This window comes from Balaenoptera acutorostrata, chromosome 3 (assembly GCF_949987535.1).
Source record: "Balaenoptera acutorostrata chromosome 3, mBalAcu1.1, whole genome shotgun sequence".
Taxonomy (NCBI): domain Eukaryota; kingdom Metazoa; phylum Chordata; class Mammalia; order Artiodactyla; family Balaenopteridae; genus Balaenoptera; species Balaenoptera acutorostrata.
In genome coordinates, this window is record NC_080066.1 from 19,164,758 (window position 1) to 19,181,774 (window position 17,017).

General features: G+C 43.2%; 1 protein-coding gene and 1 pseudogene across 1 annotated transcript in view; both read left to right on the forward strand.

The window, feature by feature from the left end:
- Window positions 1-17,017, forward strand: part of APBB1IP (amyloid beta precursor protein binding family B member 1 interacting protein) — a 102,243-nt gene that overhangs the window by 58,314 nt on the left and 26,912 nt on the right. Inside the window, exons 7-9 of the mRNA XM_057542962.1 lie at window positions 1,190-1,349; window positions 2,510-2,631; window positions 12,855-12,941. Coding sequence (XP_057398945.1) covers window positions 1,190-1,349; window positions 2,510-2,631; window positions 12,855-12,941 — 369 coding nt within the window. The remainder of the gene's footprint in view (window positions 1-1,189; window positions 1,350-2,509; window positions 2,632-12,854; window positions 12,942-17,017) is intronic.
- On the forward strand, window positions 14,452-16,314 carry LOC103007707 (CBY1-interacting BAR domain-containing protein 1-like; annotated as a pseudogene).

Sequence of the window (17,017 nt, forward strand, 5' to 3'; positions counted from 1 at the left end):
AGGCAGCCCTTCCTTCCCGTGTGGCACTCAAAGATGGGCTCTAACTAGAGCTAGCTCCCACTTAATTAGGGAGGATCAGTGATCTTGGCAAAGAATAAAATAAGAACGTAGATCTTCCCAGAAGGAGTTATGGAAAATCTTCCCTTAAACATAAGTGTCTAACAAATGTGGGCTTCATGGGCACATTTCCACTGTTCCTTTTGAAGACTGGATAGATAGCACCGTTATAACCTGTAGCACTCATAACTAACAACTGCTGGAATTAAAAATATGCTACAAATACACAGGTATCAAAGAAAATCCAAACCCTAGCTGATTAGTTGTTGAATTAATTCTGTTATGTTACATCAGAATCATGGTCTCTTAGGGATCAGAAGTTTTAATAACCTTGACAAGTTATCTGGGAAAAATCAGTGAAATCCTGTGCCCTTATGAGTAAATTCTCACACCAAACCCTCCAGATTTGGAACGAGGTAGCTACCAATTTGACTGTGAACTCAATGCAGTAAATTTTTTTTTAATAGAATGAAAAGTGCATTAGGTCACTCATTTGCCTGCATCATCTCCATAATAGCTCTTTCTCAATCTACATTGATCTGGCTTAATCCACCTCTAATCTCAAACGTGTTCTGCTGTGACACCACCTGCCTCTCAGTAAGACCCCTCGGTGACGCTGTGTCACTCGGCAACTCCCGACCTTCAAAGAATTGTAGATTAACCAACTTGGTCTTAACCTGTGTCATAGAACTCTCGGGTTGCATGAAATGGGACCCAGCTCCAGCTAAGCAAGACAGAAGAATTTATTATAAAGATACCGGCACGGCTTTCAACTAAGCAACGCTTCTGGGCTCTGAGATGAACCTGAAGAAGTAACAGAAAGATGTCAGGGAGGCAGGCAGGCAGCACTTCTTGGGTTGTGTTGGTTTTCTCTCTCCCTCACCAGAATGCAGAGTCTCTGAAAGCTGGGCAAGGACTTTGCTATTGTGTATTTATTTCTGTTTTTGTGAACTGGTTTCTCTACGTTTATATTCCTGGCACCTTAAACAAGTGCTTGGCATATGAGTGAGTTTGTGGGACACCTTCTTAACTTAAATTCGCAGAAACGATAGCAACCTTGAAACCTTAACCTTCGTGGGTGGCCTTCTCCGGTTGCTTGAATTTACTGGCTGCCCTGTGGCTTTATCCTCAGCTCGTTGTCAAGGTGCACATGAATGATAACAGCACGAAGTCACTGATGGTGGATGAGCGGCAATTAGCCCGAGATGTTCTAGACAACCTTTTTGAGAAAACCCATTGTGACTGCAACGTGGACTGGTGTCTTTATGAAATATATCCAGAACTACAAATCGGTAAGTCCCAGTTCCAGCAATTGGCTGTACTCCAAAAAACCTGTGCGTTTGCTTTATTATGGATTTTGGTCTATTGCGAAGAAGAGTTTGGTTCAAGGCTATCAAGACTCCCCCTACATCACTTCCCTTAGGTCAGGTTCAGTGCCTGCCTCTTCATTTATCTGTGGCAAAGAGACTCGGATTGGAGCAGGTGGCCAGACCTTGGGGAATGTAAGCAGTATTGCTGCTACTTTTCTAGCGGATCCAAAAGGGAAAGAAAGTGACAGGAGGATGCTTCTTACCGCATGCTTAGCAAGCTGAGCAGATGGTCGCAGGGCCTGGGTGTCTGTCAGCCGATGTCTCTTTAAAGTTTGCTTCTTTATACTCTGGGGTAACTCTGCCGTGGGCCTCACATCACTGTCGGCTCACTCAATGTCTGACACTTTGTCTAGTGGAAGAGGCTCAGCCCCAAAGAGCAAAGGACAGTGGATAGAAGTTGATTGAGTTTTTTTAAAAAGCTAAAAAGCAGTTAAAGAAATACTCTGTTACTTCTCATTCTTAATACCACTCATGGAACAATTGTCTCCTGGGAGAGCCTGTTGGAATACAGAATTACGTGTTTTAGAAGCTTTGGGTACACATCTTTCTGGAGGAGATGGTCTGCATGGAAATAACCTCTTGAAGTTTTCTTCAACTCTCTGAGTCAAATAGAGAATTGAAAGCTCTCTAAAGGAAGGTTTAGGGTTGGTTCCGATATTCATACATTGTTTTTTAGAGTTTTAGGGAGTGATGTTTTATAGTACTCATCACGTATCTCACAATTTCATTCAAAGTTGTTTACCCAATTATTGCCTAATTGTCCTCCTTCCATATAGGATGTTACCTCCACCTGGGGCTATTTAAAATAGTCAAAAATTCTAACATGAAAAAAGAGCAATGGCTGACCATTATCACTATATTGTAGGTTCATCTGCCATGTTTTTAATGAAAAATAAGTTGAAGACCTGAGACTGAAGAATACACATAATAGAGATGTTACAATGTGACATCATGTAAGAATTAGGAATTTCTAAAAACTGATGAGAAGTATGAAGCATTGTGTTAACTCAACACCAGCTTATTTCTCTGTTGGGAACCCTGATGTCTTGGGTCTGAAAGAATGCTTTTTCTTGTTTTATCAGAAAGGTTTTTTGAAGACCATGAAAATGTTGTTGAAGTGTTATCAGACTGGACAAGAGACACAGAAAATAAAGTGCTGTTTTTGGAGAAGGAGGAAAAATATGCTGTATTTAAAAACCCCCAGGTAAGATAACTTGTATATTGTTAAACCATATAAAATATCCATTTTTTAATGTCACCTGTGTACTCACCACATCATTCATTATATCACAGAATATCACAAATGTATTCCTTTCAAAGAAACACAAACAACTCTTAGGCCATATGTAAACTAAGAGCCCCTTGAAGGATTCAGAGAGAAAATTCAGAGATCCTCTGATCTTTGTAGATCGTGGTAAAGACACTGGGCTTTGTCCTGAGGCTTGCAGGGAGCCGTTGAAGGGTGTTGAGTTGAGGGAAGATCACTGTGATCGCACAGCAGAGAATGGATTTGGAGAAAGTAAAAGTGGCAGCTGCCATGTGATGGAGAGGTGGTTACAGAAGCCCAGAAAGAACAGATGATGATGGACTGAAGGGCACTGGGAGAGACTCAGGAGGTAATGGAATTTTGCAGAATATGGTGACCGCTTGGATGCTGGTATAATAAGGAGGCATAGAAGCAGACATGGGTGACACTGATTACCCCCTAGGGAATTAGATAGATCCTGATGCCCTTCACTTCGGTAGGAAGCATGAGGAGAGAAATAGGTTGGGATATAAACATGATGAACTAGATTTTAAACATTGCTGAGTTTCTCCTTCTCCTTCAAAAAAAAATCTCATTTCACCCTCCATAAATTCAGCATGAAATGTATACATTTTTACTTTCGTATTTTCTATCAGACGGGCAATATTTTATCTATAAATGTCACTAGAGACATGCTCCTAAATTTTTCCTTGTGTTGTTTTTCTTTTCTCACGAGATGAGTAAAAATCTTTCTACCTTTGACATCCCCATCTCACCTGTTCTCCAACTCCAAGGTATTTATTTACGAGGAAAAAGAGAACTGACTGGATTTTGGTCACTTTCCCAATATCCCCTCCAAACTTACCTTGCATTAAGGGACTTTGCTCTGTGATTGTAAAAAACTTCTAGAGATAAAGATAGTGACAGGAACTGACTTCTATTAAATAGTATTGGTTCTCAGTTCTTAAGATATCAAACCTAAGAACTTTTTTTTTTCTAACTTTTATTTGCATTTATTTTTTGAGGCATTTATTCCCGGGCCAGAAGTTTTTGTTTCTTCAGTTTCTTCTGGGATGTCTTTTTCTTCTGGGCAACCTCCTCTTCTGGTTTAGGAACAATCTGTTCTTTTACAGTAAGGCTCATCTCAGTCTGGCAGGGAGAGCTCGTGTATGGGTTGATCCGACCATGAGCTCTGTAAGTCCTGCACCGCATCGTGCGGGCTTTGTTCGCCTGGATTTGCTCAATGACCAGAGAATCTACATCTACGCCCTTAAGATCAGCCTTACTCTCTGCGTTTTTGAGCATGTGCAGTAAAAATTCAGCACTCTTTTTGGGCCACCGACCCTGGGTCCAGCCCCACTCTTTGGCCTGGGCACACCTGCCAACTCCACCTTTGTAACAACAGAATGGCACACATTGCTTCTTTAAAGTGACATCCTTCAGATACTTGGTGGCCTTTCGGATATGCATACCCTTAATGGCCTGGGCAGTTCTTAAAGTGAACACGAAGAGTTGAACCTCTTGACTTGCATGATTTTGTGGGGTTTTCTGGATCAAGTGAATAGCAAACCATTTTTAGAGGTCACCTCAGGCCGCTTACTGGAAAAGCCTAAGAACTTATTTTCTTGGCAGTTTATAACAAAAGCTACGTTTTATCAAATGCAGAGGGATAAACTGATGATCCAGGGAAAGAGGGAAATTGCTAGAGACTATTAATAGCTACTCTATGCTAGGCTAGAAGCTTTGCAAGTATTATCTTCAATCTTTACAGCTATAAGGGTTAAGAAGGATATATTGCTATTCCTCTTTACAGATGAGAAAACTGAGATCAAAGATAGAAAGGAGGCCTTTGTTTGATCTTAAGACTCACTGGGGACTTTGATGAGTGGTTTCCATAGGTTGAGTCTTCTGTTCAGAGCTCTCAAGACTATAGGAAACCTGGAATGAAATTGGTAGTGACTGAGGACGTCCTCAGACAAAGTAAATTGAATACAGCTAGCAGGATGGTACCACAAATGGAAACAATTGACTCAGAAGTTACTACACTGACTCATTTTCCCACAAGGAGAAGAAACTGATTGCCAGAGGCCCAGATCAGAATAAGCCCCCATTTATTCTTCTGCTGTCTCTGTAAAAGTGGATGCAAAGGCCTGGCCTGGGCCACCATTCCTGGAGAACCGTGTGCTAACAGTCACATTGTTTTACATGGTAAATGACATCCTCTGTGCCCTTAGAGACAGTGGTGCCTACTGTCATAGGTCTGCAGGTGTAGATCTCTGGAGTGCTTGAGAGTTCAGAGTCTGTCTTTCTCCTTGGAATCTGCATTCATGACTCCAAGGTCAGTCTGTTCTTGGCCTCTCCATAGCCTGTTTGATATGTAAAATATGGATTAGTATTTGCGGCTTGACTGAGAAAGAGCTTCTGTGGCCCAGAGTGTCCGTTCTTCTGGAAAGTTACTAAACCATACAAAATTATGTAAAATTTCATGAAATTTTACAACACTGAAATCCTTAGTACTTAATAGGATTCTCTTACAAACTACTTATCTGCGGGGATAAGTCTAGGCAGGCGGCAGGAAAATGAATGCAAAGAGAGGTTTTGAGCTCAAATATTAGAAACAACCGTCAGTAAAGATTTGGGGACATCGGTGGTGTGCTTTGCAGGCACAAATGCAAAGCACCGCCTCCACCCATGACTTGAAAAGTGATGCTGTTCACCTGTGTCTCAAGTGTCACCTGCTGACTGTGTGGTCTTAGCAGGTTTTCTGATGACACCTGAATTCAGCGTTTCTATTTGTACAATGTGATACGGCTGTACTTCCCACCTCGCGAGGTTAAATCCAGCATGAAAACCACTTGCAACATTGTGATGTTATATATAAAAGTCAAGTCGTTTGATGCCAACCGAAATTCAGCAGTCACCTATAAGAAAAGATGAACTGAAGCATATTAAAAAATTTTAAGAGTTTATTTGAACAAAAATCTATTCGAATCAGGCAGAACCAAATTAGAAGTCATTAGGAGCACTCCTCAGCTAAGAACCAGGGGAGAGACTTAAAGAGAGAAGGTGATGGAGAGAAACCAGATCCTGCAAATTTGTGGACCAAAAGATGCTTAATTAGGAAAGAATTTCCCCAGGATGACTGGTCTATACTTAGAGAGGTAATATCAGATCACCTCATTTTTATTTTTTTTAACTTTTAAATTTTTTTTAAACCTTTTTAAAAAATTTATTTATTTTATTCATTTATTTTTGGCTGTGTTGGGTCTTCGTTGCCGCGTGAGGGCTTTCTCCGGTTGCGACAAGCAGGGACCACTCCTTTTTGTGGTGCACGGGCCTCTCATTGTGGTGGCTTCTCTCATTACAGAGCACGGGCTCTAGGTGCACGGGCCTCAGCAGTTGTGGCACACAGACTCACACAGACTCAGTAGTTGTGGCACGCAGGCTCAGTAGTTGTGGCACACGGGCTTAGTTGCTCCACGGCATGTGGGATCTTCCCGGACCAGGGCTTGAACCCGTGTCCCCTGCATTGGCAGGCGGATTCTTAACCACTGGGCCACCAGGGAAGTCCCAGATCACCTCATTTTTAAAGGAGGAAAAGCAGAGTCATGAATTCTCCTGCTGGCTGCTGTTACACCCCGTCCATTGAATAGCTACTTTGGGACACCACTGTTTTAGCTTCATGCCCAAGAGGAAGGAACCACATAGGAGTCTTACTCGTGAACCTTGATGAGGATCCAAGACTATCAGTCGTTCTTCAGAGCTACTGCTGACTCCTGGGTGTGCAGACACTGCCGTAACTGGCACTGGGGATCGCTTGGTCATGAGAAACTGCTCTACCTAGAACTTTTTAACATGATTATTGAAAGGATACAGAGGCATCTCATGGAAGCATGACCAGGCTTCTCGGGCTGGCACTGGAAATGGAATATTGTGGGGACCATAGTCGAGAGCATCTTTGCTCCGGATCTCCCTCGGACCTCTAGCTCCTTCTGTCCCTCTGTCCCTCCACAAGCTGTGTCCTTGCCCTCCTTCTCAGTGACCCCCTTACTCTCTTCCCACACAGCCCCTTATGGCTGACCTCTATGAAGGCTGCTTCTATGAATGAAGATCAAACTTTTGTGCTTGCAAACCCCCTAGAACAAGTTTGAGAAGTGATGTACCACCTCACACATTTGTATGTTGACATGCAAAATGTTTCAGAATTTTTCATCGCAAGTTTAAATAGATGCCAAGAATGCAATGTCCAGCATATTATCAATTTTGTCATTTTATTAAGCTAGCCAGTAGAACCGAAATACAGTTCCATGGCCATTTGATTCCCAGGAGCATTAATTTACAAAGCACATGAGTAAGCTTTTTTTTTTAATAGACTATTTTTTTTAATATAAATTAACTAATTTATTTTTGGCTGTGTTGGGTCTTCGTTGCTGCACGCAGGCTTTCTCTAATTGTGGCGAGCGGGGGCTACTCTTGGTTGCGGTGCGTGGGCTTCTCATTGCGGTGGCTTCTCTTGTTGCGGAGCATGGGCTCTAGGCACGTGGACTTCAGTAGTTGTGGCATGTGGGCTCACTAGTTGTGGCTCACGTGCTGTAGAGCGCAGGCTCAGTAGTTGGGGCGCATGGGCTTAGTTGCTCCGCAGCATGTGGGATCTTCCTGCACCAGGGCTCGAACCCGTGTCCCCTGCATTGGCAGGCGGATTCTTAACCACTGTGCCATGAGGGAAGTCCAAATAATAGACTATTTTTAAGAGCAGTTTTAGGTTCACAGTGTAGGGGAGTAGAAATACCTGGGGTTAGGGGCAGAGTAGGGACCCTCTAAAGCATGGTGTCAGGACGGGGACCCTTTTGCCCAGGTGGTCCCGCCTCTTTGGAGTAAAGTAGGTTGGGGCAGTAGAACCTTACTGTCCTAATTAAAGCAACTTTGTTGACGAAGCAGCTGAGTTTCTCCTACTTTCTCAGTCTGGTTGGTGTTAGGAAAGTCCCTCTTCCCAGTTGACTGTAATCACAGGGTGGTCTGCTCATCATAAAAGAGTGCCAGATGTTCAAATGAACAAATGAAACTCAGCCATAACCCAAAGAGTTTTGTTTTCCCAGCTGCGCTGACATACAGCTCCCACTGTGCAAAGACCCGTGTGGGCCCGAAACCAAAAGAGATGCGTGAGGCCTGAGGTCTGTGTCTGGACAGGCAGACAAACCCTGGTGTTAACATTAGCTGTTCTTCTTGCTAGGAGCCCGAAGAATCTCTTTTTCTGAGAAGGTATTGGGAAAACAAATTAATGTAAGGTCACCTGCTTGCTGTATTGCTGTTCATTTCTTTTAGTAATATCTTTTATGTTTCTGACTTCAAAATTAATATCAGTTTATTGGAAGAAAAACTGAAAAGTAGAAGACAGGAAAGTTAAATCATCCACATTTCCACACTCCAACAATCATCACTATCGATATTTCAGGCAATTTTCATTCCACCATTTGTTGTTTCTTAACCAAAATTTGGTGGTGGTGATGGTTTATTTGGTTGCACGAGTGAGGAGCAGAGAGAGAACCACAATGTCATACTTCCCCTCGGGTGTAGAAGGGTACCAGCCACTGTGGGAGAAAATGACCTCACGGCGTCCCTCCTCTTTTCCCACCTCCCTGTCCTGCCAAGGTTCCTCTCTGGCCATCCGGGACCAGGCCCAGCTGGAAGGAAAATCATACAGGCATCACATTTACGACCTTCAGGAGAGGCTCCTATTTTAAAAGAAAGTCTGCTCTTGACTTCAGTGCCCCAGAGCCCCTGACCAACCAGTGTGGGCATGTGTATCAGTCAGGGCTGGAGACATGAACACAACCTCAGAATCCCAGTGGCTTAGAGTGGCAGGTATTTCCTCTGTCTGAGGCCTGCCGGTCATCGGGTCCTCTGTCCATGGCTCCAGAATGCGAGTCAGATCCAGGGAGTTCCACGTGCCTTTTATTGTCCTCGGACCAGCAGCCACCTTGACGCACTCTCCTCCTGGTGAAGGGCGAGCGTGCCGGAGAATGAGTGGAAACACGCAACGCCGCCTCTCAGGTCCTCTGCTCAGATGGAGGCACTGTCCCTTCCACCCACGTTCTGTTGGCCGAAGCAAGTCACGTGGCCAGACCCAACGTAAGGGGGCAAGGAAATGAGCTCCGGCCGTTCTGGGGGGAGGCACTGCACAGTCGTCACTAGGTGGCGGGCGTTGGTGAATTCTGACACAGGGCGGAAGAGAGGAATTGGGAGTGATGGTCAGGTCTTCGTCAGGTGTACCCCAGCTCTAGCCAGGCTGCTCGTTCACGGGTGCTCCAAAGACACCCAATATCTATTTTATTTTATTTATTTATTTATTTTTTAAATTTTTATTTATTTATTTATTTTTGGCTGTGTTGGGTCTTCGTTTCTGTGCGAGGGCTTTCTCTGGTTGCGGCGAGCGGGGGCCACTCTTCATCGCGGTGCGCGGGCCTCTCACTGTCGCGGCCTCTCTTGTTGCGGAGCACAGGCTCCAGACGCGCAGGCTCAGTAGTTGTGGCTCACGGGCCCAGTTGTTCCGCGGCATGTGGGATCTTCCCAGACCAGGGCTCGAACCCGTGTCCCCTGCATTGGCAGGCAGATTCTCAACCACTGCGCCACCAAGGAAGCCCGTAATATTTATTTTAAATTGAAGTATAGTTAATTTATAGTGTTGTGTTAGTTTCAAGTGTACAGCAAAGGGATTCAGTTATACATACATATGTACATATATTCTTTTTCAGACTATTTTCCATTATAGGTTATTATAAGGTATTGAGTAGAGTTCCCTGTGCCATACAGTAGGTCCTTGTTGTTTACCTATTTTATATGTAGTTCTGTGTGTATGTTAATCCCAGACTACTACTTTATCTGTCCCCCTCAGCCTCGCTGTCCCCTTTAGTAACCATAAGTTTGTTTTCTGTGTCTGTGAGTCTATTTCTGTTTTGTAGATAAGTTCGTTTGTATCCTTTTCTTTAGATTCCACAAATAAGTGACACCATATGATATTTGCCTTTCTCTGTCTGACTTACTTCACTTAATATGATCATCTCTAGGTCCATCCATGTTGCTGTAAATGGCATTATTTCATTCTTTTGATGGCTGAGTAGTATTCCATTGTATAAATATATATCACATCTTTATCCCTTCATCTGTCGATGGACATTTAGGTTGCTTCAAAGAGCCCCAATATTTATCTAACTCTGAGCCTTTTTACATGCTTTTCCTCCTGCCCTGAACGCTCTCTTTATTCCTTTTTCCCTTTCTGAATATGAACATCTTTCAAGGCAAAGTTCCAGCTTTGACCTCCTCTGTAAGTCTTCCTTAGTCATCTCGGTTCACAGTGAGTTCTTCCTCTCTGAAAACCTATAGAACTTAGCTCATTTTGCATTTATGCAGTGTCTTATATTGTTCCCCCATCTACAGATATATAGCCATCTACTTATATTTATCTTTTCAGTGTTATAGAAAGATTCTTAAGAACAGTGATATTTTATATGCAAAGGGTACGCACAAACATTTACTCATGGATTGATAAGTGTTTGTTTGATTTACTCTTTATTCCAGAAAGGTGATATTAAAAATGTAACGTATTTGCTGTTTCTGTCCTATCCTGCTGCTCTCAAATCTTACATTTTCAGAAGCTGTGAGAAAAAGAGGCAGGCTGTAACTGAAAGTCTCATTTCCCATTTTAAAGTTCCCTTATTGTTCTGCTCAGATTGTCCCCAACAGATAATTAACTTTTGAATTCTGCTGCTTGCTGCAGAGCACTCCAAATTCTCACCCAAGAGCAATCCGTCCTTTCTAAGGACTGCCCTGTGTGATCTCCAGCTTGGATTTTCTTTGTGCATTTTGCATTTTCATTAAAACAAAAACACAATATAGCACTATCACTTGGAAGGGGAAAAAAAGGTATTCAGAAGCCGAAAAAGTGAGAGGGGTCTCAGAGAAGACACGGCTACGTCCTGACCCTTCATGATAACCTCATAAAATGAGACCCTTCATGTTTAGAAAGGCTCTTCCCTTATCAGTCCTGCAGAGGGCGACACGTGCCCTCCTTTTCCCAGATGACGATGAAACACACATGCCCTGGAGTCTCCCTCACGGTCTCTGTCCATTCTTTCAACTCATACAGGCTCACACTTTTTCCAGGGCCCTAAAGCAGTGTGCTTGCTAGGAGCACACTCTGCATTCACTCTCAACTAGGTCATCACTTTTTGTTTGTTTTTGGCAAAATACACATAACATAGAATTTACCATTTTAACCACTTTTAAGTGTGCAGTTCAGTGGTATTAAGTCGATCCACACTGTCATACTGGGTTCTCTCCTATGGTGTTTAGAGCATTTTAATGCTGAGAAAAGTCATGAAAACCTCAAAGCTCTGGCACTAATTGTCCTTGGGCAAATCACTTAATCCTTTTGTTTCCTTATCTGTGAAATAGCAATCGCACCTACACTGTGGGGTTCCTGTGAGGATGAAATGACAAGCATACCTGTAAGGCCTCAGTGTAGCGTTCTGGCACGTGGCATATGTTACACATTACATTAGTCACCGTCCTCAAGCCAAACGTAAAATTAGAATCGTTTCCAAACCCTATAGAGTACTCACACTAATTCACACTATGCTGTCCTTTCAAATAACACGTAAAAGTTTCTTTAAAAACATATTAAAAGATAATTCAATAAGAATTATGGAAGGAGTTATACTTGATTTATTTCCTCTATTTAAGTTAGCAAGTTGCCATTGTTATGCATTCTATTTCTAGGAGATCTCCTAATTCTGCAGATTTTATTTGCCTGTGGTTTGCTTCCTCTCTGTCCAATACACTCTGTTCTCAAACTTCAGTGTAAGTAAAAATCATCCAGGAAGTGTGTTGGCGTGTGGATTCCCAGGCCCCCTGAGATGCCAGTTCCGTAGGTTGGGAGCCCAGGAACATGCATTTTATGGAGCATCAAGGTGGTCTGGGGATCACACTTGGAGAAACACTCCCATCGTGTCAATAAACATTTGTGTTTAGACTCAGGAGGGTCCTTAATTCAGTCACTATGCACCATGAGTATATGTTCTAGTTTTAATACACTTTTCTCAGGCACTATTTTACAAACTCTACATTTCCACATAAAAGTGCTAAACACTTTGACTGTGGCAGTGGTCACGCCTGACACAATCCACAAACAGATGTTCTAAGGAGATAATCACGGGAGAGGGCAAGGGTCCTGCTTCCCTGAGTCAGGAGCTGCCGGAATTAGAGTAGGTTTAGTCTCTCTGCCCTTGAACTTCACTGACCTTCAATTTCAGGGGTAGTGTGGTGTGGTGGTAAAGGCACACACATCATACACACTCAGCCCCTGGTGTTCATTCAGGGTGCAGTGCCCTAGCTATTTAACCTTGCTGAGGCCTCGGTTTCCTAACCTGTAAAATGGGGGTACTGTCACTTACCTCACAGCCTTGCTGTTAGGATTGGGGGTGATGTTTGCAAAGCGCCTGGCTGAGGATCTGGCACGTAATAGGTACTCCCCCAAAATCGTGAGTGCTTCTAAACTGTGGTCTTTCTTTCCTTTGCTAAGCTGGTTCTCTTTCCAGAAATGCCCTTTCTGCTTCTCTCTGTCCTTAGAAGTTGCCAAGTAGCAAACTTTATGTTGTGATTGACCCACATGGATTTTAAAAATTAAAATTAGTTGCCAAAGCTTATAAAAATCCAGATTTCATGCTTCTCTGGATAAGCCAGAATCTCTAGTCCTCAAGGCCTTGGGATCCTACATGGTGATCAAAGGCCTGGGACATGGGACACGGGCTCTACCTTCCTCTGGTTCTGGGCTCTTCCAAGGGCACTGGGGTCTCCCAGCTTCCAGCATTTGACTCATGTTCTAGACCATGGAATTTAACAATTAAATGACGTTGTATCCTTTGCTAGTGGTCTCTCTCTTTGCTTGTTTCTTCATTGAATGTGCACTCTGGGAGGAAGGGAAGGTGTTACTTCTGGCCAATGGGGCAGTGGTCAGCGCTCAGCAAGTCCCTCCATAAGCACTTGATTGACAGAGACCATACACCGTGGTCGACAGTTTACTTCCTCCGGGTATGTCTCCTCTCTCCAGCAAGACCGCGAATTCCGTGCAGTGGCTACCATGGTAATGAACACTTACTGATCTGATCTTTTACTATTTTATTTAGAATTTTTACTTGGATAACAAAGGAAAAAAAGAAAACAAGGAAACAAATGAGAAAATGAATGCGAAGAACAAGGAGTCCTTGCTTGAGGTATGTTTAATTTTGTAGAGTAGAAGAAAAGAGAGTTAACTGTATTTTTAAATGATTTGCTTCTCAGAGCAATGGGCGATTCTGAGACACACTGAAATTTTAACTTGGGGTTTTAAAATCAAATTATTACTAAATTATAGCTATTTAGACAATTAAACTGGTTCTTGGAGTCAGTTGTTAAAAAGTTTTGCTTTAGACAATATATTTTACTCTTCATGAAGTTGGATTGGTAATTCTTGACTAAAAGACATGAATCCACATAAAACTCATCTCTGACCATATATTTCATTGCTAATGTGCTCCACAGAAGTCAGGCATGACTTCTTTGCAGTGAATTCTAAGGTGCCCTTCCAGCAGCCAGGTGTGGTAGAAAGTATGAGATTGCAGTTAGGAGATCTGATCCGAGTTTGGCTCTGCCTGTTGAAGTTCATGTGTTATTGGGCAAGTCCAAGAACCTTGGTTTCCTATATCCTATTGAATTATTACAAAGACTTAGGGAGGCAATGGAAGCACAGTGTGTAAAGTACAGTACACATGTCTGGATTATCACTACAGGGCTGTGTTCCAGAAGTTCATTTGACGGTTGATTTTCTGAAACTTCTAATGAGTTTTCACATAGCAACTTTGCTCAAAATCGAGGCTCTGTTCTCCGCCTCTAATGCAGATGCATGCCAGATCACAGGTCACAAATGAGCATGGGAGCCCCAGACAGATTTTTGTTGTCCCCGACAACATGTTGACCTTTTCTTGAGTTAGGAGATTTGGGGCTTCTCTTGAAAACTCAGAAGACCTGTTGACACCTTGGCCCACATTCCCACCTGGAGCCAATTCACTGATGCTGAAGGGCACCCTCTCCCAGGCACCAAGGCCTGCCCAGACCCCTGCACAGGGTTGTAGCCCTGCCGGCTCTCCCAGCCCTGTTCCCAATGGGGCAGGCCCTACAACCTTGCTGCCACACACTCCCAAGGTCCTGGAGACATGCTACAAGTTTTGGTTCCTGGGACCAAGAACCCAGTGGGTATTTCCCAGGGAGGCCAGCGGTGGGAGTGGGGACATTCTTTCTGCATTTATCAGAGTCTCCAGGTTGAGTTGAGGGAGATAAAGCACCAGGCATCCCCAGCAGCAGGGAGATTCAGGTTCTGAGCGTCCCCAGCAGTGATGGACACAGACAGACATGGAAGGGGAGTGAGCAGTTTCCTGACACAGCCCTTGGCTGTTAATCAGTGCTTATTGCATCAGCAGCTGCCTGTAAAGCAAGGCCTGGTTATGCCTTGATTTATACAATTGCCTGAATAGGTCTTGTTGGAAGACTTCAGCAGTTTTTCAAAAGCCAGATGGGAAAGAAAATACAAAGCATGTTATGCTGTGAAAAATCAGCATTATCATGCTTTCGAATTTGGACCCCAAATCTGCTTGAATTTAAGAGATCGTTGAAGGGCTCTCGCGTCCCCGCGCACGCCTGGGCGCCTCGGAGCCCCTGTGGTCGGGCCCCAACCCGGGGTCTCCGGCCATGCGCGAGGCCAGATGTGGAGGCACAGCTTGGAAAACTGGGACGAGAAGCGTTTTGTGCCAGATCGCTGCTGCTTACGTGCGGAGACAGAGCAGACCTCCTGGGGAATGAAATCAATGTGTGAGCCTCTATGGAGACCCCAAATTTAAAGCAGGGCCTGTAAAACTTGGCTGATGAGTTTGCCAAACTTCAGGATTATTGACAAGCAGAGGCTGAAAGACTTGAAGCCGAAGTAGTTGAACCTTTGCAAGCTTATGGAAGTGGAAGGGAGCAGGACCCTGTGGTCTGTGCCCCACCATGTCCTCAGCCTGCCTTTTGTCTGTGGAAAAACTTTAGCCAAAGAATAAGCTTAATCCGAGAAGCGAGAAAATGCAGAAACAAAGGAAAACAGTCAAAGGAGACCAAATAATAATAGTTTAGTCATTAAGCAAAGTCAAGGACCTTTGGTTCCTCCTCAAGGGCTGTAGATCACATTCTGAGCCATATCCTGTGAGCTGTCTTATAGGTACTGAAAACCCCACCAGGTGGAAGAAGTTAACTACATGATGACCAGACTGTAGCCATGACATGAGCTGCCACAATTCCGAGAATTGGCCTCAAAGAAATGGAAACAAACCCACCCTGGAACTGAAGATTAACTGTACCTAAAACAATCAAGATGACGCTGATCAGACCACCGATGATCAATGTCAAGATGACGGTCAGAGCTGACTGTGCTGCTTCTGCATGTAGCCCCCTCCCTCCACCTATAAAAGCTCTTGCCCTCTGACTGTCAGTGGGGGGAGTCAGCCTTTGGATAGGCGTCTGTCCTCCCCACTGGTTGCCGGCATCCAAAATAAAGCAAACTTTCCTTTCCACCAGCCTGGCCTCTTTAATGACTTTTGAGCAGCAAGCAGCTGGATCCCACTTTCGGTTACAGAACCACTGTAAAAATGAAACGAGATGACCTCAAAGCAACATTAACAGCAAAGAATTGAGGAGCTAAACAGTTAACTCAGAAAGAACACGTCAGAGAAAACCATCTGATCGACATGTTATTTCACAGGCAGAAACTGAATTACACGGACTTCCCTGGTGGCACAGTGGTTAAGAATCCACCTGCCACTGCAGGGGACATGGGTTCAAGCCCTGGTCCGGGAAGATCCCACATACTGCAGAGCAGTGAAGCCCGTGCACCACAACTACTGAACCTGCACTCTAGAGCCCACGAGCCACAATGACTGAGCCCGCATGCCACAGCTACTGAGCCCATGTGCTACAACTACTGAAGCCCGCACGCCTAGAGCCTGTGCTCCGCAACAAGAGAAGCCACCACAATGAGAAGCCCGCACACCGCAACAGAGAGTAGCCCCCCTCGCCGCCACTAGAGAAACCCCGCGCACAGCAACAAAGACCCTATGCAGCCAAACATAATTAATTAATTAATTAATTTTTTAAAAAGAAGCCGAATTACAAAGAGCTACAATGGATGCTACTCGAACAACTCGTCATCTGGAGGAAACTACTGACAATTTTGAAAAGCAGAAAACAAAGAATATAAAGACTATATTTTCAGAATTTATCACTATCGAAATGTTATTTCACAGCAAAGCTTTAGATGTCTCCACTACTACCTACCAAAATACACAAAAGATTGATGAAGAAGATTTAGAGGTTTTCTGAAATTCTCTGTATCCACCAGATTATTCATCCCATTTAGATATCATAAGAGCAAATTCAAAGTCACGTCTTCAGAGATCAGTGTCAGCTAAGTGTGTATCTGGAACAGGACAGGTATCCACCTGTTGACTAAGAAAGGATCAACAAGCAGAAGATGAGGATGAAGACTTAGATGTTACAAAAGAAGAAAATGAAATTTCTTAAGTAAACTTTGCATTTCCATTTTCATCTTAAATGACTTGGAATCCAGAATTACTAAAACTGTAAAACTTTATACTGGCTTGATACGTTAAACCTCAAAATGAAATCCTACTGGAAATGGATAAATTATTAAAGGAAATTTATGCTGACCAAAAAAAAAAAAGAGAGAGAGAGAGATTATTGACAAGGCAACTAATACCAGCTAAACTGGGGGAAACTGGGAAAGATATGAACAAAGATGTCACCCAGCTCCACTACACATACATTTACTTGAAGGATGCAAAATTAAGTTTATTCTGCTTTTATGAGACTGAATGAAAGGAGGTTGAGAGTTATAAAAAACCAAAGCCAAAAATAAGTTTGAGTGTTTGAACTGAAAGATAGAATAATATGTAATTTTATTGCACTGCTTTTAAAAGAAATTTATTAAGAATTATGTAATTCTATGCATGTTTTGATTTTTAAACATCTGCACCTAGAAAATGTACTTTGTCACTATCCTTTTCTGATACTACAGTATTAATAATTGTCTTCTTTCTTCTTTGATAAGAAACTATCCCCCAAAAAGGAATTCTTGCCATTTTTGACAACATGGATGGAACTTGAGTGCTAAGTGAAATAAGTCAGACAGAGAAAGACAAATAACTGTATGTCTCATCTATGTGTGGAACCAAAAAATAAAAAACTTGAAATCATAGATACACAG